The 24312-nt window shown below is 46.6% G+C and overlaps 3 protein-coding genes across 14 annotated transcripts in view; 2 read left to right on the top strand and 1 right to left on the bottom strand.

Moving 5' to 3' along the window:
- The window catches only part of PRRC2B (proline rich coiled-coil 2B), a 46716-nt gene extending 41852 nt beyond the window's left edge, over positions 1–4864 (top strand). For all 10 annotated transcript variants that reach the window (XM_085076986.1, XM_085076979.1, XM_085076985.1 and 7 more), the window contains one exon: positions 66–4864. In XM_085076986.1, coding sequence (XP_084933112.1) covers positions 66–206 — 141 coding nt within the window. In that variant the 3' untranslated portion in view covers positions 207–4864. The remainder of the gene's footprint in view (positions 1–65) is intronic.
- Positions 4865–5151: 287 nt separating this feature from the next.
- On the top strand, positions 5152–17353 carry POMT1 (protein O-mannosyltransferase 1). Of its 3 annotated transcripts, none has more exons than XM_085076972.1 (21): positions 5152–5170; positions 5687–5810; positions 6405–6548; positions 7200–7306; positions 7869–7919; positions 8232–8378; positions 9155–9266; positions 9740–9805; positions 9921–10014; positions 10469–10624; positions 11174–11304; positions 11533–11628; positions 12958–13050; positions 14043–14139; positions 14230–14322; positions 14827–14947; positions 15217–15314; positions 15821–15934; positions 16407–16533; positions 16614–16791; positions 17019–17353. In XM_085076972.1, the coding sequence occupies exons 3-21, from the start codon at positions 6427–6429 to the stop codon at positions 17191–17193; spliced, it is 2178 nt and encodes a 725-aa protein (XP_084933098.1). In that variant the 5' UTR covers positions 5152–5170; positions 5687–5810; positions 6405–6426; the 3' UTR covers positions 17194–17353. The 3 variants fall into 3 exon arrangements, with proteins under 3 accessions (XP_084933098.1, XP_084933097.1, XP_084933096.1); XM_085076971.1 differs by lacking the exon at positions 5152–5170 and adding an exon at positions 5289–5331; XM_085076970.1 differs by lacking the exon at positions 5152–5170 and adding an exon at positions 5350–5594.
- Positions 17228–23696, bottom strand: UCK1 (uridine-cytidine kinase 1). The gene is made up of 7 exons (XM_085076973.1): positions 23566–23696; positions 23192–23351; positions 22353–22449; positions 22101–22243; positions 21926–22020; positions 20783–20831; positions 17228–20453 (listed from the first exon to the last, which is right to left on the bottom strand). Exons 1-7 carry the CDS (start codon positions 23650–23652, stop codon positions 20266–20268), a joined length of 819 nt encoding a protein of 272 aa, XP_084933099.1. The 5' UTR covers positions 23653–23696; the 3' UTR covers positions 17228–20265.
- Between the last annotated feature and the right edge of the window lie 616 nt (positions 23697–24312).

Genomic DNA, 24312 nt, shown 5'->3' with positions numbered 1-24312 from the left:
TTTGCTTATTCTCTCTGCCTAGAGGTGTCTGTCCTAGCTAATGCTTTGGTTTTGTGTGTCAAAAGGCAAAGCAGCGGGTGGATGATAACAAAGCCAATCTGGGAGCAGTGAAGCTGCAAGAAACAGCCTCCACAAACCAGATGAAGCCAGTGCGCACAGGAGCGATCAAACCTCAGGCAGTCAAAGTGGAGGAGAGCAAGGCCTAGGAGCACCTCTGATGCCCAGCTGGTCCTGCTGCCTGAGAGGCACCACAGCTTAGACTGGACCCCACTGGATCTCCTGAAAATCTCACCAGATCTATCCCCACCCCACACTGACTGACTACAGCGACATCATTCGAGCCCCTCTCCCAACAAAGCAGTTTGAAACAGTGGATATGACATTGACCTGCTTGCTTTAAAACAAACCAATCATGTGACTTTTAAGTGGCTTTAGCCATTTTTTTTTTTATTTCCCCCTCCCCATGCCCCATCCACAGGTAGCTGTGATCGCTCACTTGGCAAAGCCCGTCCTTCTCCTTCCCTACTTCTGTCTCAGCAGAGTGGCAACTGGGGGAGAGGGGTTAGTTTGAGGTTTTTCATTTTAAAGGCAGCTGAGGTTTTTACAAAGAAGCTGTATCTTTGTTTATAGCAGAACTTTTATATGTTCTCTCATTCCCCTCCTTCTTTCTGCTTTCCTCATTCCTTTCAGAAAAGAATTCCCTTCAGCTAAAATGATGTCCTGACAAAACTCTGCTTAGTTTTGTATATGGTTCTGTGCTATGTTGAGAGTTCAAGTTTGTTTGGGTATATTTCCCCAGTTGATTTAGCCTTTCAGAGTATTTGATTAAAAAAAACAGGACAGTTATGGCATTTGTTAATTTTTCAGTATTTTTGTTTTAAGCTAGAAGCAGTGCTTGCATTAGGAGTAAATGTGTACTAAAGACATGTAGTACATCAGTGCATAAATCCTGAAACTTGCAGCACTTCAACACAGCTTTGGGGTGTTTTGTGCACAACAAAATTTGACATTTTCATTTTAAGGAAAAAAAAATCCACCAGATTTCTGTTGCAAGCTGATACGGATCTAGGTGTTTGATTTTTCCTTTTTGTGGGTTTTGGATATTTTTAGTGACTGCAAAACACACACCAGAACGTAAATCATAGATTTACAAAACTTAACATTTGTTAGGAGAAAAAATTCTGCTCGCAGCACATGGGTCAGAAGAGTTGGCTAGTGCCAACGGGTCTGTATGGACTACTTTTTGTAGTTGTGATGCTCTCTCATGCTCCCTGCCTTGGCTGCTCAAATTCTTCATGTCTCCTGAGACTTGTCCTATATTGTGTTCATCCCTTGGGGCTGTTCTCCTAAGCTTTGCTCTTTTCCCCGAGTCTTGCTTTCTGATCCTCTAATCCACGGCCTTTTGTAAAATTTGCATAGAAGCACGTTGGTAAGGGAGCCCCTCTGGAAGGCAGCTGTTTTAGCACACTTGGAACCTCCATTTCTGGGTTGGAAGCGCATGGTTACAGAGGCAGTTTGGAATCCTCCTCTCCTTCCCCAGGTGAACAGCAAAGGGTTCTTTACTCAGATGCAGTTGCATATAGTGTATGTACAGCATCGTCACCTCACCACTCCTCTCTAGTATTTGATGATCTACAAAAGGTAGATCCCAGTGGGAGAGGTTGGGTTTTATTTCTTCAGCTGTTTGGTTTTGGTTTGTGTGTGTGTGTGTGTGTGTATGTATGCGTGTGTACATAGATTTTTTAGGACGGATTTACAAGTTCCTGAAAGGGCTTGGAGTCCTTCACCTGATGGTAGTCTAAAGTCAAAACTACTTTCAGCTAACTTGGTTTGTGTTGTTTAGCTCTTTCAAAGTGTAAAGTAGGCTGGTCACTCTGAAGTGAGGGAGAGAACCATTTTTGGAGATGGTAGCTTGCTCACGGGCTGTGCATTGGCCTCTGCTGGGTGGCAGAAAGTCATTTGGTGGTGGTTCCAAAGAAGATATTTTGAACAAAGAATGTATTGGGGAAGGGATCTGAAAGGTGTTCTTGTTTCTTCTTTTGCTTTTTTTTTTTTTTTTTTTTTGCCCCTCTCCCATTTCTGGAAAAAGATCCTTTGTAACTTTGTAAGGATGCATTTGAAGTTTTAAGCTAGGCATAAATATGATTTTTATACAGTAGCTTTAAAGAGCTTAGAAACCTAAACTAACTTAGGCGTAGTAATGTCCCCTCTCCACAGGTGTCCCCATGGACCATGGCAGAGAACCCGAAGGGAAAGGGATAGGATGGTACTTTAAGAAAAAATAAGAGCTCTTTTTTTTCTTAGGTTTTAGGGGTTTTTAATTTCAGAGCAGAGTGTGCCAGCATCTCTCTAGCATCCTCCTTAAAGTACAGGGTTTGAGATTTAGCAACAAATACTTCCCCAACCTTCAGGCATCTCCCAGACCTGCATCCTCATCTGCTAGTCCTGCTCCCAGTGTTTTCCAAAGATTGCACCACCAGTAAGTCATCCCACCCTCGTTTATATTTTCTCCCTTGAAATACCATTAACAGCAGAATTGTCTGTTTGGGATTTTTTTATTATCCTTCTGCCCAGCTGGCCCTAGCTAATACAAGCCCAGAATCTAACTAATGGCTAAAGAGACTTACCTGAGCCCCCCTCTTCTCATCTCTTCCCTACTCTAGACACACTACTTCAGCTTTACAAAGACACTAACCTTCTTCCTCCCACCTGTATGACTTTAAAATGGTCAAACGTGTTGGAGAAACTGGGTTATTGCAAGATCCAAGTTACTGCAGTCCCTCTGGTGTAAATGCCATCAGAACTACAAAACTTCCTGTTGAAAAAGGTCACCCTTCTTTCTCTTTTAATCCCTCCATTCCTTTCCCCAACAGAATAAAACACTAGAATTTATTTATACGTATTTGATGTTGTAGGTCTAGGTGAAAAAGTAATTGTTTCACTGCTCTATTTATATATTATGTCTGAATTATTCTGTGCAGGAAAGGCCAAGAAATGCATGTGAGCTTCATTCCATTCCTCACTTTTGCGTGACTGTCAGCTGCAGTTGGCAAGACTCTCTCTTACTTAGTGGAGTTTTGTGTGATGGAAAGCAGTTTTAGAGCCCAAATTTCTACCGTGCAATATCCTTCTCTGGCATATATTTTTGCTTGTTTGTTTGTTACGTTTGCTTGTTTGTTTGTTTAAAGCTAGTCCAAGGTTAGTGCAGTTTGTGGTGCTCTGGAGTCAAAAGGAAAAGCCTCTGATCCTCAAAGGAGCAGTAATGCCAAGGGAGCTGGAACGCTGATACAAATCCAGCGTGGCGAGGAGGATGGAGATGCACAGAACGCATCAATACAGTTACAGAGGGTCCTCCTGCTTGCTGTCTGCACTGCTGAAGGGTTGATTTATTGCTGATTTATTCCTTTGTGAGTTGCTTTTGCTTTGACTGGAAGTCAGCTACCAAATTGCAGGCTCCTTCTGCTGGGAGAGGTGCGGGGTGCAGTGGGAGGGAAAGGTGGAATCCATCTTTCCAGCAACAATGGGTGAAGCAGGAATCTTCAGAGGCTGACTTGCTGCTCGTGTTCAGCAGAGGGTCTGAAGCACCTGTGTGATCAGTTCCCTGTCACACAGTGAGTCATGGCCAGCAGCTCACTCAGTGCTGCCCTCCTTACCACTTAGCTCTTAATTAAAAAACAAACCAACATTGAAGTCTGGGAAGGGAAAAAAAGGGGAATAAAGCACTCCAGTGTAATTTATGGCAAAAAAATAATGACAAGCAGAAGCAGCACAGTCACCAGTGACACAGGCATTGCTGTTGATGTTCCATAGCTTGCTCCTGGCTGTGCCAGCTGTGCAGTGTCAGCACCTCTGGATGTGTTTGCTGCCTGTTGCACTCCTGTGCGTGTGCTGTTCACGCAGAGGCACTCACTCCATCCACACCTTCCTTGCAGCAATGCTGCAAAGCTACACGCTGCCCTGTGGTTCCTGTGTATTTATAGATAGGTATTCAACATGAGCCAAGTGTTCTTGCTGTGTCTCACCTCTTGGCTACTCCATTCACGTTGCAGCCAGCACCCCTGCATGCCAGAACCTCCTTCTGTTGCGTTTTCTTAACCCTCCCTTTTGCTCCAGGCTGGTTAAGCACAGGTTAGTTCCTTGTAAACTCGGTTATTTTTTATTCAGCAGCCCAGTTTCTCCCTAAGGAAGTTGCATTTGTGAATAAAATTTAATTTAGAACAGCCACCAGCGTGCTTAGTTGTGGCCCATGGACAGAAAAGGTGCATTTTGCTGAAGCAAAAGACAGTAGAGTCCAGCTATTTTTGTTTATTTTAATCCAGAGACCACCAGGTTTTCCCACTCCCTTGGATTTAGTGGCTTGTTCTGGCTGCTCCAGATGTCCTTGACTGTCCCCCCTGGAATCACAGCTGCAGCAGTGAGGCGCTCACCCTTTAGCATGTCTCGAGGCATTGTCCTTAGCTGGAATCCTCCCTCTGGTTCTGTATAAATTGCATTTGTTGTTTCTCAAGGGGATACTGTCCTCCTTCAAGCTTTTAACCTCATGACCTGTATAGTAAATTTTTTTTGGCCTTTCCTCTCTTTGTCTTTTCATGTAGACCAGATATTTGAAAGGGCAGACGATGGATAATTGTGTAATGTGCAACCTGTTTATATTTTTTGGAAACTTTTACTTGGACCGGAATTTGAATCACGGAATCACCAGGCCAGTTGCGGCACACTCTTTATTGCCCTTCTCCTCGTTTCAGTACCTATTGTTTCTCCTTTCAAATATGTGATTGTATTAGCTCTTTCCATATGAAAGAATTCTCCTTATTTAAATAAAAAAAAAATTTAAAAAAATAAAGCAGGTTATGCTTTTCTCAAACTCCCCAGTCCCTTGTCTGGTTATTTTGGTTAAAAACTTGAGCTTTTTTAAAAAAATTGTTATAGTTGTGTGAATGTGCCTGACTAAAGGCCAGGCCTGATGTGCCGCAGTAGGGAGGGGCAGGGACACAGTGTTTGGGGCGCCCTCGGCTGCGGTAAAAGGTTATAACCATGAGCTCAGGTGGTGGCGAGGCCCTCATAGCCACCATGGCAGTGACACCAGGCGTTGCCATGGCAACACATCCGGGTTCCTCTACCTCCGCCCCTCGCCGCGTGGTGCGTCTGACGTCACATCCGGCAGCGGCAGGTAGGGGCGCGCGGCGCGCGGGGTGGCCACGCCCCCTTGGCGGGCCCGTGTGGGCTGAGGGTTCGGTGCTGATCGCCAGCCCAGTGCTGAGCCTGGTGTCGGTCCCTGTCCCTGTCCCTGTCCCGGTCCTAATCGCGGCCCTAGTGCTGCTCCCTCTTCTGGTCCTGTCCCGCTCCCGTTGGGGATTAGCGTTGTTGCTCCTCTGCCCTGCAGCACCACTGCAGGAAGGGTCCCGGGCTGGGTACAGGGTGGTGATGACTCTGGTGCCCCGCTGAGGGCGGGCTGAGGGGCGCTGCTCCTGCTGCCCTCTCGTAAGGGTGCAGAGCCTGGCAGGAGTTCGATGGCGCCCTGAGGAGCCCGAGGCGGTGCTGCACACCTGCCCTGGGCCCATCCGTGCCGCAGCGATCAGCAGCGCCTCCAGCAGGTGCTCCCGGGGCCTGCGAGGGCTGACAGAGCCCAGCTGGGAGCACAAAAAACCTGAAAACCTCTGTTCCACGCCCTGGTTGTGTTTTGTAGGCAGAGAGAAACCAGGCCAGTGGCACTACTCTGGATGGTGGTGATGTGCTCGCGTCTCGCTTTGTTCTCTCCTTATCAAAGCCACGCAGATGGATGTGTTCTGGTGACTTGCCGTTGTGTTGAGGTGAGGAGACACAGCACTGATTCTCTACTCTTTTCTGACCTAGCTTTTAGCACTTCTGCTTAAACAGCACTTATACCTGTGCTCCAGTAACCAGCTTTCTAATGCAGAGGATGTTTGGAGGGGTCTGCCCCTCCCTTCCTTACCCCCACTGAAATACCTCTGGAAGGAAGTAACTTGTTTGAGGTTTTTTTAAGCTACTTGAGCTCTAAAAAGCTCAGGTAATGAGGCCACCTTGTGCCTGAGCACATGGGTTGTCTAACAGTAGCATCAGAATTTGGGCTGTGAGGTTTGCTTTGCACAAAGCTGTATATAGGCTGGAGAATTAATCTGCTGTGCTTCTGTGTAAGAAAAAGCAAGGTTTCTAGTTTACTACTGCAGGCAGAAGCAGGGCAGGTGAAAAATGTGTCAGTTTAGTAACTTTATTTTTACAGTTATTCCTGTAGGTAGAATAGAAACAGAAACATGAAAAGCAAGAGAACTTTGGGAAATGAATTACCATGAGCTGCTTGCAGCAGACATTAGGGCTGATGTTTTCTGTGATGTTCAGCTCTCGGTGAGCCAAAGGGTGACTGCTGTTCTCTTCTGCTCTCGAAGGTTCAGACAAACCTTTGACAGAATGTTGGGATTTCTGAAGGAGCCAGTAGTGGTCACTGCAAAGATCAATGTGAACCTTGTGGCACTGACTGTGATGGGATTAATAAGTCGTCTTTGGGGGCTTTGCTATCCACGGGCTGTGGTGTGAGTAAAGAGTTTCTTTTCTACTGGAATGACACAGACTTTTGCTTTTCAAACATTTGTGAGCAAGAATGCAGGAGCAGACACTTGACTGATGTCAGCCTCTGTAAATCAGAGAGTCCCAGAATCCCAGACTCGTTTGGGTTGCAATAGACCTTAAAGCACATCTCATTCCACTCCCTGCCATGGGCAGGGACAGCTTCCACTAGACCTCATGCTCCAGCCTGGTCTTGAACACTTCCAGGGATGGGGCAGCCACAGCTTCTCTGGACAGCCTCCAGGGCCTCACCACTCTAACAAGGAAGAATTCTTTCCTAATAACTAGTCTCAACCTACTCTCTGTCTGTGTGAAGCCATTCCCCCTTGTCTTATCACTCCAGGCTCTTGTAGTCTTTCCCCATCCTTTCCTCTAGGCTCCCTTCAGGTACCAAGAGGCCACAATTAAGTCACCCCTGTGGCCCTTCTGTTTTCCAGGCTGAGCAATCCCAGTACAGTGATAGTCTTCCCTAATAAAACTTAATGAGGAGAAGGGGCAAAGCCTCAGTGCTTCGTTGCATTCTTAGCTTTCTGCCAGCAAATCAGAGTTTGCTTTCCTAGTATCCCTGCAGGACAATTCCAGATAGATTTGACATATTTCTGCCTCTGGTGTTTCAGTTTCGATGAAGTTTATTATGGCCAATTCGTTTCACTCTACATGAAGAGGATCTTCTTTGTGGATGACAGTGGCCCACCTTTTGGCCACATGCTGCTGGCCTTGGGAGGTAGGGTCTGCTGGGATTGGGAAGTGCCTGTTGCTGTGGTAGAGAGAGATGGTGGTTAGAAATGAATCAGCAGATCCAGTTATGGGGGAAAATGCAAGGCAGATGAGAAATTCTGATGTAGAGAGAATTGGGTTTTCCTTTATTTAGGATTGTTGGGGCTGTTGCATGAGTAGAGGGGAGGTGATGAAGCCATGTATCCATCACCTCACTGTTACCCTATCCTTTGGATGAAGGTAAAATGGGAATTGCTGACAAGAAACAGACAGCAAGCCTCAGTTCCTTTCTGTAGCTGAGATATCACAACATGAAAGTGTCTGTATGGGAGGGAGGGATTTAATATACATCTGACTTTGTCACTGAGAATCTCATGTTCCCAATTTATATTCTTTGTGCCTCTGCACATTCTCAAGCATTACTGCAGACAGAACAGTATCAAAGAGGACCCTTTTGAGAAAGAGGGCCTTCATGCAAGGAAAAGCTGTGTGTTTGGAAAATAGTTCCCAGTTTAGCACCAGGTTTTATCTGTGTTTTGAGACTGGAAATTCTCTTGTGTATGTTGTAGGTTACTTAGGAGGATTTGATGGAAACTTCCTATGGAACAGGATCGGAGCTGGTAAGAGCTGTTTTTAACTGTCTCATTCTTTTGAGAAAAGAAGCAGAATTTCAGCAACTGACAGATTCCTTTTCCCTGTCTGGTGGAAATAACACTTTATCCAACACCTTCATGTCACTTTTTAAATAAGTCTTCTGCAGGTCTCTTGCACAAGTTAAAAGCACTATGAATTCATAGCACAAGCTTTTTCAATCAGCTCAACAGTTGAAGCAGTGCAAGATGGACAAATTAGTACAACTAAGAAATTCTGTATTGGTCTTTCCTGTCTGCAATGAAGTTTCCAACCTGGTGGATCACTGTTTTTTGTTTCAGAGTACAGCATGAATGTTCCTGTGTGGTCCCTGCGACTCCTGCCAGCACTGGCTGGTGCTCTCTGTGTGCCTTTAGCCTACCAGATTTTGGCTGAACTGCACTTCTCCCACTGTGCTGCACTTGGAGCTGCTCTTCTGATTCTCTTAGGTAAGATTATCCCACTGAACCCCATTCTTTATACATGGAGAGAAGAGTCCCTTTTCCTCTTAGGAAGCCTCATTTCTCATATCCAAGGAGGCCTGTACTCCCTTCTCAGAGGTTTACAGGATGAGTTGCAACACACTGGTTTGTAACAGCAGGACCACCCTACTTGCAGTCAAAGCTCATCAAATTTCTTCATCTCCAAACTGCAGCTAACCAGCCTGTGTCCTTAGCACTGTGATTTGACACTGTTCTGGTGTGTATAGCTCAGCTTGGTTTTTGTCCTCTCAGGGGCTGCTGGCAGCTGCCTGAGAGGGAAAGAGCCTCTCAGCAGCCCTTTAGCAGCCTGATAAGGGAAACCTCTCCTAGCTACCAGCTGCTCTGATTCTGGTTCACTGCACCTCCTTTTCCTGCAGATCTGCTGTTGTGCTCATTGCTTGCTGGGCTCACTGCCTGGACTCTGCCTCGAGAAGCACCTCTCTGAATTTCCCAGCACTGATTTTCTTTGGCCTTGTAGGAAGCACAGCAGCTTTATCTGCCTCCTGACAGACTTTACTGCTTGCCCACCTCTTGGTCTTGAGAACAGTTATGGCCATGTAATTTGCTCCTGCTGGAAGGTTTTTGTCCCTCTAAAGCCAGCATTTTTTCCCATTACAGCCAGTAGGAATTTGCTGTCCCTAAAAGGGCAGGTCCTTGTGTTGAGTAACAGTGTGATTGTCTGAGGTAGCACTTGCTCATGGATAAATTTCTCTAATTTTGTGTCTGTTTCTATTTTCCAACAGAGAACTCTTTGATCACTCAATCAAGGTTCATGCTTCTGGAGTCAGTATTGATTTTTTTTATCCTGCTTGCAGTTTTGTCCTACCTGAAGTTCTACAATTTGCAAAAGCACAGGTAAAGTTGGATTGTCTCCCACCTTTTTGGATATTCTCGTGGTGACTATTTTTTGTCACAGATTGTGTTTTTCTATGCCACTTAACTTTTCTGCAACTCACTTCATCTATCTGTGAAATCCAATGCTCTGACCTCTCTTATGGCTGCCCCAGAAGTTTTCTCCTGAGCAGTGTTAAAGACTGCATTTACTTTTAGCAGGATTGTCTTTTTTTTAATTTTAAAATAGAAATAAAATCCCTTGGGAGCACTTCTGTGCCCACCCAGATTTTTTTCCGGAAGGTTTCCTTCTGTGCACAGAAACACTGATGATAACAGGTCACTTAATGCTCCTTTGTAACTGTTTACAGGCATTGAATTTAGAGACATTTGTCTCTTTTGTTCTCTGCTCCTTGCAGAGGAGGAAGTAATCTGTACTAAAGTAAAATTATCTTCAAACTGAGCCTAGCAAGTGATTTAATACATTTATCTTTAAGTGCCTTCTCTGGAAGCTGGTGGTTTTGGCTCCTGCTGACTGGAGTAGCCTGTTCTTGTGCAGTTGGGTAAGTGATGGTGTCTTACCTGGCATTTAATGCCTTCTGTTTGAATATTTATATCGTATATTAGGTAATTGTGTAGGTTTTAACCATGTTCATTTTTTATGCTTTTTTTTCTCAGAGTGAAATACATGGGCCTGTTTACCTATATGCTGCTCTTGGCCATTGCAGGACTCCACTTCTGGCACATGATAGGAGACCAGAATTTGTCAAATGTAGGTAGCACAACATGCAAAATATATTATTTGCAACTTTTCAGTGCAGGAGCCAGCCAGAAGCCTTGCAAACCCACAGATAACAATGCTGTGTGTAGCTGGCTTTTGTACTAAAATTCCTTGTCTGGAAACCCTCCTGTCACAGCACAGTTCCCAGCTCAGTTGCTGGGGAAGATGGAATTAAGAAAAATATGTGTGTCTGACTGTCTTTTCTGCTGTTACCCATGTCTTGGTGATGTGTGACTCAGAACATATATTTGTCTCACATAGTCCTCCACTATGTGTAAGCCAGCTCCACTTCAAATCCTTGCTGGAAGTTATCCAGTTGTCCAAAAAGTTACAGCCGAATTAGAGTGGTGGGGAAAACTTAGAAAAGACAAATGAAACTAGCTAAGTGCTCTGGAATTTTTAATATCTAGAGCATGAAACCAGTGAGTTTTCTCTGTTTTTCCAGGTTTCCTTGCTGTGCCATTTTCTGGCCCGTGGTCTGGCCCTTGTCATCATCCCCATGGGGCTGTACCTCTCCTTCTTCTATGTTCACTTGGCTTTGCTGTATCGCTCTGGGCCTCATGACCAGATCATGACAAGTGCTTTCCAAGCCAGCTTAGAGGTAAAAGAATGTGGTCTTGGAACTGATTTATTAGAGAGAAGAGTAGGAAATCTGTTTTATGATCACTGTTAGGTGGTGTTCAGTCCTGTTCCTTTGGTCCTGCATATTTATTTCTTTTATGTAACTACTTGGCTGCTGTAGTCTGCTTTAAGATGAAGCAGTAATGACTGAAATCCGAATAACAGATTAAAGGCATTTCCCAGTGAACCAAGAACAATATATTCACTGTTCTGCTAAATATGGGAAACCCCATAGAAGTAGATACAGTATTGAACTCATATGGTGACATGGTATACTACAGGAGTGCTTAGTCTGTCTTTTAGAATCTGGCTTTAGGGGTGTTTCCTGAGACCCTGTAGTCTTTTAGGTGTTGATGTGTTTACTATCTGCTGAGTATGGTGCTGCCAGACTTGATTTTGGTAGATAAAACCAAATGACAAGGCACTGTGTGAATATACTGCTGTGTTGAGGTGGCATGTGACTCAATAGAATTTAAACAGCCTCTGGGGTGTTTCTTCTCTGTACTTACCCTGTTCTTACCCTTCTCAGGGTGGGCTGGCTCGAATCACTCAGGGTCAGCCTTTAGAGGTGGCCTATGGCTCTCAGATCACCCTGAGGAACGTGCTGGGCAAGCCCATGCAGTGCTGGCTCCATTCTCACACCAACACTTATCCCATCAGGTGAGGAATCTGGCTAGGTCTGTATTGGGAGGGTGAAAGTTGGCTCTGCTTTCTCACCTGCCAGTCCAAGTGTCACAGGTTGGGTGCTGGCAGTGTCTTCATTAACTGTTCAGATGACATGTGTTCTGTAGGAGTGATCAGTCTCTGGTGCTGGTTGGTATTGCTGGGACTGGTGAGCACTGAAATGTACCTTTACAGCTCTGTGGGGTTTTGTAACTTCCTGTGCAGGTATGAGAATGGCCGAGGGAGTTCCCATCAACAGCAGGTGACCTGCTACCCCTTTAAGGATGTGAACAACTGGTGGATTGTCAAAGATCCTGGAATGTGAGTATGCAAGAGATTTAAATTCAAGCTGTATGCTTCCAAAACCTAACCAGGGCTTGGATTGGATTGGACATAACTCTTCTCTGCTTAAGGGTGCAGAGGCTTGTGTGATCTGAGCAAGTGATTGCAACTCTTTGCACAATCCTCCTCAATGTGGCAAAAGCATTACTGAGGACTCTGAAATCCTGTCAAAACTGCTCCTGCCAGAACGTGGGCTGTGCTCTGCACAAGGGAAACTTGAAAGACTCACAGGAACAGTGGAGATTCTTCAGGTGTTTTGCATGAAAGGAAGCTCTGCCTTTTGAAGTGTGTGAGCCCTGGTGTTAGAGTATCTTGATGAGTTTTATCAAGTGTGAATAAGTCTTAGAAAAGAGTAGAAAACAGTTTTGAAAGTTGAGTCATTCTTTGTATTAGAAGTGTGGAATGAGCTGTAAGATCTGCCACATAGGGAAGGATTCCAAGTGGTGCCAGTACCTGAGAGGCCTGGATTGTGCTGAAGGGTTTTGCCATTGTCACTGTCAGTGCAGAGAAGAACTCTTTGTTCTTGTTTTGCAAGAAAAAGCCCGTAAGTGATATAATTTCATACTGATCAAAAAGCTGCTTTTGTAGGTTTCTCATGTTGTTCTGGGGTCTGTATCAGGAGTCCTACCAGAAGGACTGTGTGCCATTACAAGTCATGTCCACATTAGGAAGGATTGCTCATGGTGCAGACCTTTCAAGCAGGGAGTCTACCAGAACCAGAGAACCCAAACATATTCTTAAAATTCTTCAAACTCAAAAGACTCCTACAAGCACTGGAGGATGCAAAGTCCTTCTTTGAACAGTAAAATACAGGCAGCAGTTCAGTGAACTGCAGTGTTCCCTCTTGCCATGGCCCTGTGCAGAAGCAGGGTTAGAGTTTGCTCTGTGTGGTGGAGAATGCTATTGATCTCTCCTCTATAATTCTGCCAAAGTGTCATCAGCTGTAGTACAGCACCCATCAGACTCAGTGAAGCACTTAGTGTTTCACACAAGCCACCAAACAGCTGTGTGACAGGAATAACCTTAATTCGCTCCTGATTGACCTGGATTCAGACCACTGACCTAATGCCTGGAGTGTCAGTATCCCATTACTGATCCTCTGACTCATTCTGCCCTTAATTCACCTTTGCCTTGACGAGTTTTGTTTTCATTCTGGTACAACCTATATATTGCTTTAATTTCTCATCTTCTTGCCTAAACGTCTGTCCCTGCAGCCTGCAGCTTCTTGACCTAACAATTTGATCATGACAAGGTTGTGTTCTATATAAAGATACATAAAATTTAACCATTTCTTCTTGCCTTCACCAGGCAGCAGCTGGTGGTGAGTAACCCACCCCGGCCTGTCAGGCACGGGCACATCGTGCAGCTGGTCCATGGCATCACAACTCGCTACCTCAACACGTAAGTCCTTTTCTCCTGCTCTGCTCTGCTCTGCCAAGCCTGCTGGCTCATTCTGCTGGCTTGGCTCTCAGAATAACCACTCAGGGGTTGAAGCACAGCGACCTTGTCATAAACTGTCTGTTATTCATGGATTTTTAAACTGGTGAGCCTAGGAGAGACCTCATGTGGTTAGATCCATAAGACATCCCTGGGGCCCAGAGGAAGAATGCTGTATGCTTATTTATTTTTTCTGGTTGACTTGGCAGGGGGATTTGATCCTAATCAAAAACTTCTTAATGGTTGCTCACTGCATCTGTTCGTCCCTACTAGTGGCCTTTAGAGGGTTTCACAGTTCACATTTCATGGTAGTTCTGCAGATTGGAAATACACAGTCCCCTCTGTGACTCTTCATCCTCACCCCTTCGCTGCCCCCACTCCAGACAGGTGCAGGTATTTAGTATTTTGTGTGACTTTAACCCAAAGCCAGCTCCACTGACATTGATGGCATGCTCCTACCTGAAGGATGTGCTCTGGAAGTTCAGCAGATGTGCTGGAGAATCTGGTGTGCTGTGGCTGATTGCCAGAGATGCTTGCCTGTTTTGAAAGCCTGCAGTATGAAGTTGCCTCCTGACTGCTTCCCAAAAGGCATCTGTGTGTATTTGAATATCACTCAGATTAGGAAGGGGGTTGTTCTGAGCTTGGGTTTTTGCTATGTCCCTTCCAAATCTAATTTGTTCATCATTGGAAACCCCAGTGAACAGCGTCTCTGTTTGTCACAATCAGTGCTTGTTCTTCAGCCTGGCATCACAGGCATCTGCATTGGCTTCCTCTGAGCCTGTTCCTGGCAGCTCTTGGTTGTGGGGAATGCTCTCTCTCAGAGTAAACAGTGCAATCTCTATAAGTGAGTTACTTTTTGCTTTATTACTGAATCCAGTCTCAGCCAATTCCATATGGATTTGCTTTTTATATGTATTTAGGAAATGCTGGAGGATCTTCCTTTATTTGTCTTCCAGGCATGATGTTGCTGCCCCTCTTAGCCCCCACTCCCAAGAAGTTTCCTGCTATATTGATTATAACATCTCCATGCCAGCACAGAACCTCTGGAGAGTGGTGAGTGGTCAGAGAGAAGGGAAGAGCTCATCATGTTCCAGCAGAAACAGCTGAGACAACATGCATCAAAAGCCATCTTTTCTGTTGTAGGAGATTGTAAATCGGGAGTCTGACACAGATGTGTGGAAAACAATTCTGTCAGAAGTGAGGTTTGTTCACGTGAACACCTCTGCAGTGTTAAAGGCAAGTGGGGTTATGTTTATTTGCCTGTAGCTTTTGCTTCATGCAGTTCTTGTAATCTCACAAACTCTGCTCCAAAATACGTAAACCATTACAACAAATAACCAAAGGAGTAAATACAAGGAAACAATAAACTTGCTCAGCGTTACAAAAGAGCAGCATGTGTTTTAAGCAGTCATGCTCATGCTCTGTCCCTCTTCAGCATCCAAGCTGTGCTGCTTCTCAGGAGGTTGTGAGCACTGTGCACAACTGGGGCTTAGAAATTGGTGCTGAGACTGTGTCTGTGACAGCAGTTGGAATAGTTAAGGATCTTTTTCTGCAGAGTTTGCTAGAATCACTGATTTTATGGCTGTAACATTTGTTGAGACAGTTTTGCATGGTGACTCTTCACACACTTCCTAGCAGTCCCTTGCTGTCATCCAGTAGTCAGGCAGAGCCTGGGAAGTTCTTCCATCCTGAAGTTCAGATTGGCAGGACTTTTAATTTATGGTCATCCTTCTCTTTCAGCTCAGTGGAGCATCTCTACCTGAGTGGGGATACCGGCAGCTGGAGGTGGTTGGAGAGAAGCTGTCCAAAGGCTACCACCAGAGCATGGTGTGGAATGTGGAAGAGCACAGATATGGGAAAAGTATGTCTCTGCTGTGTTCTTGAAACAGATTTCTGTAAATGGGGATCCTTCATGTTGATGGGAAAGTGGTACAGTGTGTGTGTTCAGTTGGCTTTGTCGTGATGTCAGAATCCTTAGAAATTCCCTTTAAGTGCTGTTGCAGTTGGATGAAGTGTTGGAGAAGTGCTCTGGCAGAGTGAGGAGCCAGGGGTACATCCTATGTGCTCTCTCTGCTTTCTAGCTTTCTGCCTTTTATGTGGTTATTTCTGAGCTATGCTGTTTTCTTCCAGGCCAAGAGCAAAAAGAGAGGGAAGTGGAACTCCACTCCCCCACACAGATGGACATCAGTAAAAACCTCAGCTTCATGGCAAAGTTCACAGAATTGCAGGTGAGCATCTTGTTATTCCCTTCATCATTTCTTCTGCTGCAGAGCAGGAAGGAACCTGAGCATTTCTGCAGACTCTGAGCCTGAGAATTCATTGTTTAATCCTTGCTGATAGTTTGGCTTCCTCACTGTAAAAAAATGTTTCTGAATGTACTTATAAGGGCATTCAAGACCTGGGCTGTCCAGTAATGAATACCCAAGTGATTGTGTAACAAAATAGGGGGACGAAAATCAGTTGGGCACCCAGGAGCTGCCTGAAACTGAACTGTGTGGTACATGCAGCCAGTAGTGTTGATGCCCCTTATTATCTCTTTAGAAATTCATTAAGGAAAGTGCATTATTTAATTGCAAAATAAAACTTTTTTTTTGGTATCTGTAGATACGTGCAAAATATTTCTCCACTCCCAGGTTAGGAATTTACCATCTTACAGGTGGAGCTGTTCACCCATGCCTGCTATCCCACCTGTTGTTCCAATTCTGAAAGCCTTCTGTTCACCTTTTTTTTCCAGTGGAAAATACTCACATTAAAAAATGAAGACACAGAACACAAGTACAGCTCCTCTGCCCTGGACTGGATCACCATGGACACCAATATTGCCTACTGGCTCCACCCGACCTCAGGGGTAAGTATGAGAGGTAGAAGTAGCTGTGAAGCTGTTGAGAAAGCAGATGTGAACTTCAGGAGTGGGAGTCAGAGCAGGGCTGCAGCTTCCAGCCAAGGACTCTTCCTGTATTCATACATTTTCCATGAGGGCTGAGGTATTTATTTTAGCATGAGATACAGCTTTGACAGTAGTTGCTTTTAATTAAATCATGTCTGCTTGTGCTTTGTTTTTAAAGGTAAATTGCAGTTTAATAGTTTCCATTATTGATTTCATTTAGAAGATGAGTTCATCTCCAATAGCATCTTTTAAATGCCTTCCATTACACAAGAGTCTTAAAGCAGCAAAGTTTATCAACCAGCTTTGTTCCAGGTTACTAGACAGGCACATTCTGGAGCTTAATTTAGCAAGTTTGTGTAGGTAATATTTAAACTTACCTAAAAGAACCACAGCATGTTCCTGCTTCTAGCTCAGACCATCATCTATCCTGCAGGCCCAGATCCACCTCCTTGGGAATGTTGCCACCTGGGCTTCAGCTAATGCAGCTGCTCTGGTCTACCTGTGTCTGTCCCTGTGGTATTTGCTACGGCGGAGGAGGAAGATCTATGACATCCCTGAAGGTCTGATTGCACTGTGTGTGTGTCCAGGTGGAGCCTTGTGGTTTGTTCTGCTCTGAGATGCCATCTCCTGTCTCCTGCAGATGCCTGGCAGCTCTGGGTGTCAGCAGGGGGTGTCTGTGGTGGAGGCTGGGCTGTGAATTACCTGCCCTTCTTCCTGATGGAGAAAACACTTTTCCTGTACCACTACCTGCCTGCTCTCACATTCCAAATTCTCCTGATTCCTGTGGTACTGCAGCATCTCAGTGATCATCTTTGCAGGTATTGGGCTTTAGCAGAATAGTTCTCTTTCTTGAACAGAAGTGACACAGTTCTTTCTGCAGGGCTGTCACCTGGGCAAGGTGCTGCAGGGAAAGCAATGTTTTTTCCAGCAGTGGCCATACTTTGTCATTTGCCTTTAGGGAAGCCAGGCCAGATGCAGTTCTTTTGGATGAAGTGTTTGGCCAGCCTTGATGTAAGTTGAGTGCTCTTTCCCTCTCTCATCCCAGGTCTGTGCTGCTCAAGAGCATGTTCAGTGCACTGACAGTAGCCTGGTTCTCCTCTGTGTACTTTGTGTACTGCACCTTCAGCCCTGTGACCTACGGGCAGCCAGCGCTGTCCCTCACAGAACTCAAGGCCTTGCGCTGGAAGGACACCTGGAACATCCTGATCCGAAAGCAGTGACCACTCCAGCCTTGTTACAGCAAAAGGAAACACCTTTTGTGCAAAGCCAAGAATTTATTGTTAGTATCGTGAAAATCTTAACAGTCGGCTCAGATATTTGATAGTAGTCCAGATCTAATGATTACAGGAAATGAAAATAAAAGAACACTGTTACAGAGAAGGTCTCAACAGTAATTCAGCTGTCATGAGCACAGTTCCCAGTTTCTGCCCCTGGTACATTCACCCTTCACTGCCCCTCAGGGTGTGAAGGTTGCTGACTTTGGTCAACAGCATCCCAGCTCCTTTGCTAGGAAGAGCTGCAACAATTTCTTCTCTTTCCTGGGAGTATGATGGTGCTTTCTTTCTTCTGGCACTACACTGCACTTAGGGCTATTTCCTGTTTTTCCTATCACCTTGTTCTGCATTCCCATGATACCAGTTACTATAAATGGACTCCTTCCAACACATCAGATACTTTTTTCTGTTTTCTTTGTTATGCCTAAACCCCAGGTTTTCCCAGCTGTAAAACTTGCCCATCTTTAACAATCAATAACTGGCCAGGCAGTTTTACAGCATCATTCCATTACTCTATTCCTCAACAATGCATTATTTGCCCCCAACTTCCAATGCTCTGCTATCATTTCTATTTATGTAAATACAGCATTAAGCTACATTTATAAATAGTTCATTCTGCATAGAATAATGACTTGTTACTATTATCTATTTATAATCATCTGACATAAGCATCACTTTTAAGAAGATAAGCAAAATAAAAAGACATTTAAAAAATGCTGTTACAGCTAAACAAGGCTACAGGCAAGCCAGGAATTTAGCCAAAGCCAGAAGAATCCTTTGGCCTTGTGGCACTGATGTGAAGCCTGAGGCCTGTTACCAGCAGTGGCAGTATTGCCATTACACCTCAGATCCCATGGGAAAAGGGACTCTGGGCAAGGTTGGACTGATCCTGCTGACAAGGAAACCTGCTCCAACTTGTGCATGTAGGTTCAGGGTAAAAACACTGAAACCCAGCCCATGGCCTGGCCTGCACCAGCAGAGAATCAGAGAATTCACAGAGAAGGAGAAGGCAAAGGTGAAGGGCTGGGATTGCTCAGTGGGGAGTTTGTAATGGCTCTGTTAGGTGTCCAAGCAGGGCTGTAGTACCTGGGCCACATTCCTGTATCTCCATGTGGCTGCAGCAGCAGGTCCTGCAGGGCAGCACAAAGCTGCCAGAGCAGCATTCCCACCCTCCAGGGGCTCTTGGCTGTGCAGTTCCTCACTGCTCTAACAAATTCCATTCAAGGCTCCCCCCACCCCCAGAGGAAGGTATGATCCAACACCACAGTCATTCAGAGTAGGTTTTGGTGACTATTTTGCTCCTACAGTAATCAGCCCTGAGAGCTAATGCTTCAGTGCTCATACTCTAACTCTGTCACCCTGAGCTAACCAGCACCAGTCAGGAGATGATCTGCCTTCTCCTGGGCATTGCAGAAGTACCACTGAACTATCACTGAGACACCAAACCTTCACCTATTTCCAGTGTTGAAAAAACTACAGGAATGAAAGTGCAGGCTGCCTTTCTTAAGCTTGTTTTTTTCTCTCTAAATTTTCAGCCACGACAGAACCAAAGGTAACAATTCTGAGTTAAGAGGAGAAAGAACTGTTGAGTATAAGAGCCCCTCCAGCAGTGTTTCTTTCTGTGCCTTTGTCCTGGCACAGTGCAAGTACCAAAATTACCTTTCATAAAAACGGTCATTTCTGATCACTGTTCATTTATTTATTAACCAAACTAACACACCCACAACCAACACAAGGAAACCCTGCTTTTAGAAAATTAGCAATTATGAAAAAGTTCCTCTTTAAAACATTTCCCTCCCACCCTCATTCTTAAATTACACTCTAGGTCCAGACTCAAGAACAGTATAACAAGGACATTTTCAAAGGTCCAACCAGCACTTCATTGCAGATTTTTTTCCAGACAGACACTTCATGCTGCTGCAGTATCACTTTTCTGGGGTAAACTACAGAAACTGGGATGTCACTGTTTGTACTTCTTGTCTGCTTTTTTTAGAAAGCCAGACATTTTTGAGTGGAAGCTGCTGGAGTGCAAGGCAAGCACTCTCACCCTGTCTGAGGGTAGAACATATCCAGGCAGCTGCTTGTGCCAGCAGGAGGAAGGTCCTGCAATTCCCAGTTTCCCCCCTTGCTGACCTCACCAGCCATCTCTGGAAGTGGACGGATTCTGCCCAGCAGAATTTGCAACCAGCAGTACAGAAATGCACTAAAAGACACTAATACTGACAAGGTCAGGTTTCTGTTTCCATGAGCAACTCAATCCAGTTGGAGCTCACGCATTCAGTAACTGTGGTAAAGCACACTATCTGGGTACAAAAAATAATCATACAGTGTAGCAAGATTCAGCTTAGAAAGGAATAAATTAGGAATCAGAATCACTAAACTTCTTGGGCCTGTCCCCTGGTGAACTGCAAGTTCCCATTTGTCCCAGACAATCTCTGTCTCACCTCTATCTCAGGGGAGAGGTGCCTGTACAGGTCAGTCCCTCTGACCCCACAGACTAAAAGGAGGCTGGCCAGCAGCAGAGCATGGCCAGAACTCAAGGTGCCAACAAGGTGACAAGAGTAAGAACTGTACCTGCTTGTTAAAATTAACAGCATGTGAACTAGTCTTGGATAGAGAAAAAAAACTACCCAAGAGACAGATGATTTTCCTGCTACAGATGACCATCATCAGGGAAATGGGTGATCTTGCTAACCACCTGGTAGTGCGTAATTTTCAGGGGAGTCTTCAGCATTAGATCCCATTTTGGAAATGAAAAAAAGGCAAGTAGCACTGCCTTTAACCAGTTCATCAAGTAACAACTTCAGACATCTCAGGGAGAACAGGGAGGGGTTTGGAGGGAAGAGGGATGGATGGCCAACACCTTTCCCTCCCCTCTGTGAGAAGGTTCCCACCAGGATCCCCTCCGCTGCTAGGACGACTTATAGGGCACTTCACCAACCATTCTGTGGAAGTTCTTTCCCAAAGCTGTCTTCAGTGTTGGTGTGGACCAGAGGCAAAGCCTTGGGATGTGCTGGGCTAGTGTGGACGGCTGCTGGACTCCAGGTGGGAACGCTTCCCTGCTGCCAGGACACTGCCACTCTCCGCCTGCTCCGGGAATGGCCGTTTGTACGTCCGGCCGTGGCCGTTCATCGCTCCCCGCTGCCACTTGCAGATGTCACCGTTCAGGATGTCCTGAATGTGCTGCACGATGAGGTTTATGGCCACTGCAGAGAGGAATGGAAATTTAGGATGTGAAGGTTTTTCCAGGCTGAGTTGTCTAGAAAATGTGGAGCATCCAGCCCTGCTCAAGTTTTAACAAGCCCTTAAATGAAACTCTGCCTGCTGTTCTGCAGCAAGGTCAGACCTCAACAGGTCATTTTTCCAGCCCTCCATAGGCTGAGCAGCTGGTCCTCTTGATCAGGCTGAGCAGCTCCCTCCCCTCCAGCAAAACTCCCTCAGGAGCAGGAACTCAAGGCAGCAGTGTGCCTCCTGCTCTCTTCCCAACCCCAAGGGTGTCTCCCCAGGGAAATCAGGGAACCCAACTCCCTTTTACCCATATTGTCAACTCCTCGGGGGATGATCACATCTGCGTACTTCTTTGTCTGCAAAACACAAACAGTGGTGGAGGCTGTAAATGGGAAAAGTCAACTTCATTCCACATAGAAGCAACCAGAGGCCAGAAAACTGAGCAAAGATGGAAGGTTTCAGTGCTCTGGTGTTGTAAGTTATAGCTCTCTGTCATGGTAACATCTAAATGAATTAAGACATGACACTGGCAAATGTGCACTGGATTTAAAGCCAGGGATTGTTCTTACTGTCCCTTTGCAGAGAATCACCAGGTAGAAGCAGCAGGTCATGTGTAGAGTCCTTGTTTTTACCCTTTTGAGCTGCCTTCAAACATTGCTCACTCCAGGCGAGCTCTGTTTGCCAAGAGCTGGTTTTAATCAGCATTTCGCAAGTCATTGCTAAATCTCTGCTGAGAGCCAAGGTATCCAATGTGCATGTGAAATTCCTGCCTGCCTCTGATAACATTTTACTGATCTTTACCACCATAGCACTCCTGCTTTTTCTTTCCTCCACATTTGGAAAAAAGCTGGCAAATTCAACATTTCTAATGAGTAGTTTCACAATCCCAGAATTCCTTTGATGTAGAACAAGAGGTGCCTGAGTTAGCCTTTTCCAATTTATTTAATCCACATACTGGATTTTGTTCTCACAAGTTTTTTACAAATTAATTTGATTATGTGAGCACCTAAACTGGCCCCACACTACATGGTGTAGCAAGCAGAGCGAGAATGGTCTGCCCCAGGTTTTCACCAGTGTTCCCTCTGAGAAAGGAATGCTTGGTTTCCAGCAGCCTTTCTTCCTACAAGACTTAAGAATAAACTGAGAGTGGGAGTGCTTCATTCAGAGAGACCCATACTAAAATAGCCCCAGCAGCCAGCAGTGAGGAAACGTGCTGGAGGCATTTCAATGGTGCTTTGCCAGCAGAAGGGACCATTTCAGTTCCTTAACAACCAGCTCCAAATGGTTGCAGACACGAGGCAGAGGGGAGAGCGTGGGATTTGTGAAACACAAATATCAAAAGCCACCACTGCTGCATCTACAGCAATTAATCCCCAGGCAACCCTGCTCCTCCACACCCTCCCAAAAAGAAAAAAGACCCCACAAATGAAATTAGCGAAAGGCTCCATACCGGTAAGCAGAACTCCTCAAAGGCAGGCTTGACAAACGTGGTGTACTGGGTGAGGATCTGCTCAAGGTCCCTGCCACGTTTCATATCTCGCAGAACTGGCATGGGGAGATAAAAGCCCTGAGCTCTGCCCCATGGCTGAGGATGGATAAGGAGCAGGAGCACAGTGGGGCTTTACCTCTGCGGGACAGCCGGACGTCAGAGTCTGTGTCCACAAAGAGACGGAGGTGGAACATGTCCCGGATGTCTTGATTGTAGAAAACCAGGATCCCCTCAAAGAGGACAACATCAGCGGGATAGACCACTGTTGTCTCTGCCAGCCTGCCAGGAAAGAACACCCAGAGCACACTGTTAAACAGGCCAAGTGATCTGTCCCCAGGCTGGGGACAGCCCCACACCAACCAGGGCTTCACACCAAACCAGAGCCTACCTAGAATGTGTCACGAAGTCATATGTAGGTACCTCAACCGTTTTGCCCTCAACAATGTTCTTCAGGGTTGAATGCATCAAATCGTTATCAAAGGCATCTGTGAAAGTTTAAAGAGAAGGACTTCCAGGTGCTGTTGTATCAGATGTTCTGCTCAGATTTTTCCAGACCCAAAGGAAGGACCCCCTACCCAGTATTTCACAAAAAAATAAACTTGCAGCTTATTCTCTCCTACCAGTATCAACACACTCCCTGACCAAGTGACAATGGCTGTGTTGGTTTCAGAGATAAGGAAGAGACAGTTAGCTGTTCATCAGTAACTACAATACACTGAAATTAAGAGCCCAAAGGTGAAGCTGGTCATTGTATAATTTTATCAAACCACTTAGTAATTGTATAATTTTGTGCAGCTTTGTTCCTCTGTTAGTCAAGAGTCAATTGGAAAACCTCAGGCATCTTTCATGGTTTCCACTACCCACCCTAGAGCACCAGACTTCAGCCAAGGGCAGCTCCCTGTCCCGCCTACAATCCACAGCACTCCCAGGGCGAGGGGAGCAGCTGTTTGCGTGGACAAGAAGTAACAGGAAAAGATTTGGGGAATGATGTGGTTCATTATGGAGCCTCTCAAGAGCGGGGAGCGGAGCAGGGAGCAGGCTGGGATGCTCTGCACCTCCCCACGGCTGCAGAAGGGCCGTCAGTAACAAGGGGCACAAGGGAAGGACTAACGGGATGTTTAGGTGGGGAAAGCAAATTTCTGTTCTCCTGCAGGCGCTCCCAGCAAGCCCCCGCCGCGCTGCAAGCACCGAGTGAGCCCTGCCGGGGCCGGGCGGTGAGGGGCTCACCCGGGTGGTCGAAGTTGTACTGTCCCTTCAGCGCCTTGGCCTGCTGCTCGGCCGTCAGCACCTTGTAGAAGCTGTCCTGGCTGAGGATCAGCACCTTCCGCTGCCGCTGCTCCACCTCGTTCTGCCCCAGCAGCTCCATGATCTTCTCGCACACTGTGGACTGAGCGGGACGGCGGCTCAGGCGGGCCCGGGGAACCCCGACCCACGGCCCGCTCCGCGGCCCGACCTCTGCCCTCTGCCTCAGGGGAAGCGCCGCTCGCCCAGCCCGGCCGGCACCGCCGATGCCCCGGCGGGCGCCGCGCAGCTCGGGCTGCCCGGGGCGGGGGTGAGCCCAGCCCAGCCCGGCCCGCCCGGCCCCGGCCCCGCGCTCTCACCTTGCCGCTGGCCGTGCCGCCGCTGACGCCGATGAGGAAGGGCTTGGGGTGCGGCCGCTCCGCGTCCGGGCCGCCGGCCGACGCCATGGCGGGATGGACGGCGGGGGCGGGGCCTGAGACAGGGGCGGGATCTCATTGGGCGGGGCCATGAGAGGGGCGTGGCTGAGTGTGAGGGGGCGTGGCTGAGTGTGGGGGGCGTGGCCGCGTGCCCCGAGCGCGGCCGGCGTGAGTCCCGCGGCCGGAGCGCTGCACGGACAGATGGACACGCAGATGGACGGACGGAGGGGCGGACAGATGGGTGGGGGGACAGATGGACGGACAGACGGACGGACAGATGGACAGCTGACAGCTCTGCCTTATCACAGGCTGTCCTACCCAGGCACTTGAGTGAGCGTGTGTGTGTGTGTGTGTTCCACACCTGTCCCCGTGTGTTTCACACCTGTCCCGGTGTATTTCACACCTGTCCCCGTGTGTTTTGCCCGTTCCCGAGTGCACACGGAGCGCGGCACACGGCACTGTGGAGAAGCACCTGAAGGTACAAAACAGAGACACCGGCAGATATAAATAAATACACGTATGGGTAAGACATGTACACACAGTGTGCGCACGCATCCGGTGCGTGGGGTGTGATACAGGTATGTGCACACGCACATGTTAAATGTTAAGAGCTATGGCTAAAATACACTACATTTTATACACATTTTGTGTGTAAATAGAGCCAGAACACACACCACGTCCTACATGTCA

This window comes from Lichenostomus cassidix, chromosome 17 (genome assembly GCF_008360975.1).
Source record: "Lichenostomus cassidix isolate B80296 chromosome 17, HeHo_3.0, whole genome shotgun sequence".
Classification (NCBI taxonomy): Eukaryota; Metazoa; Chordata; class Aves; order Passeriformes; family Meliphagidae; genus Lichenostomus; species Lichenostomus cassidix.
Note: the sequence above shows the minus strand (reverse complement) of the source record. Positions and strands in the feature narration are given on the sequence as shown.

Coding starts and splice junctions, on each gene's coding strand:
- UCK1 (XM_085076973.1), bottom strand. CDS start 23,652: ATGGCGTCGGCCGGCGGCCCGGACGCGGAGCGGCCGCACCCCAAGCCC. Junction 23,352..23,565: donor GCGGCACGGCCAGCGGCAAG/GTGAGAGCGCGG, acceptor CGTCCCGCTCAG/TCCACAGTGTGCGAGAAGAT. Junction 22,021..22,100: donor CGTCCGGCTGTCCCGCAGAG/GTAAAGCCCCAC, acceptor TCCCCATGCCAG/TTCTGCGAGATATGAAACGT.
- POMT1 (XM_085076972.1), top strand. CDS start 6,427: ATGTTGGGATTTCTGAAGGAGCCAGTAGTGGTCACTGCAAAGATCAAT. Junction 10,625..11,173: donor CTTTCCAAGCCAGCTTAGAG/GTAAAAGAATGT, acceptor TACCCTTCTCAG/GGTGGGCTGGCTCGAATCAC. Junction 13,051..14,042: donor ACAACTCGCTACCTCAACAC/GTAAGTCCTTTT, acceptor TTTGTCTTCCAG/GCATGATGTTGCTGCCCCTC.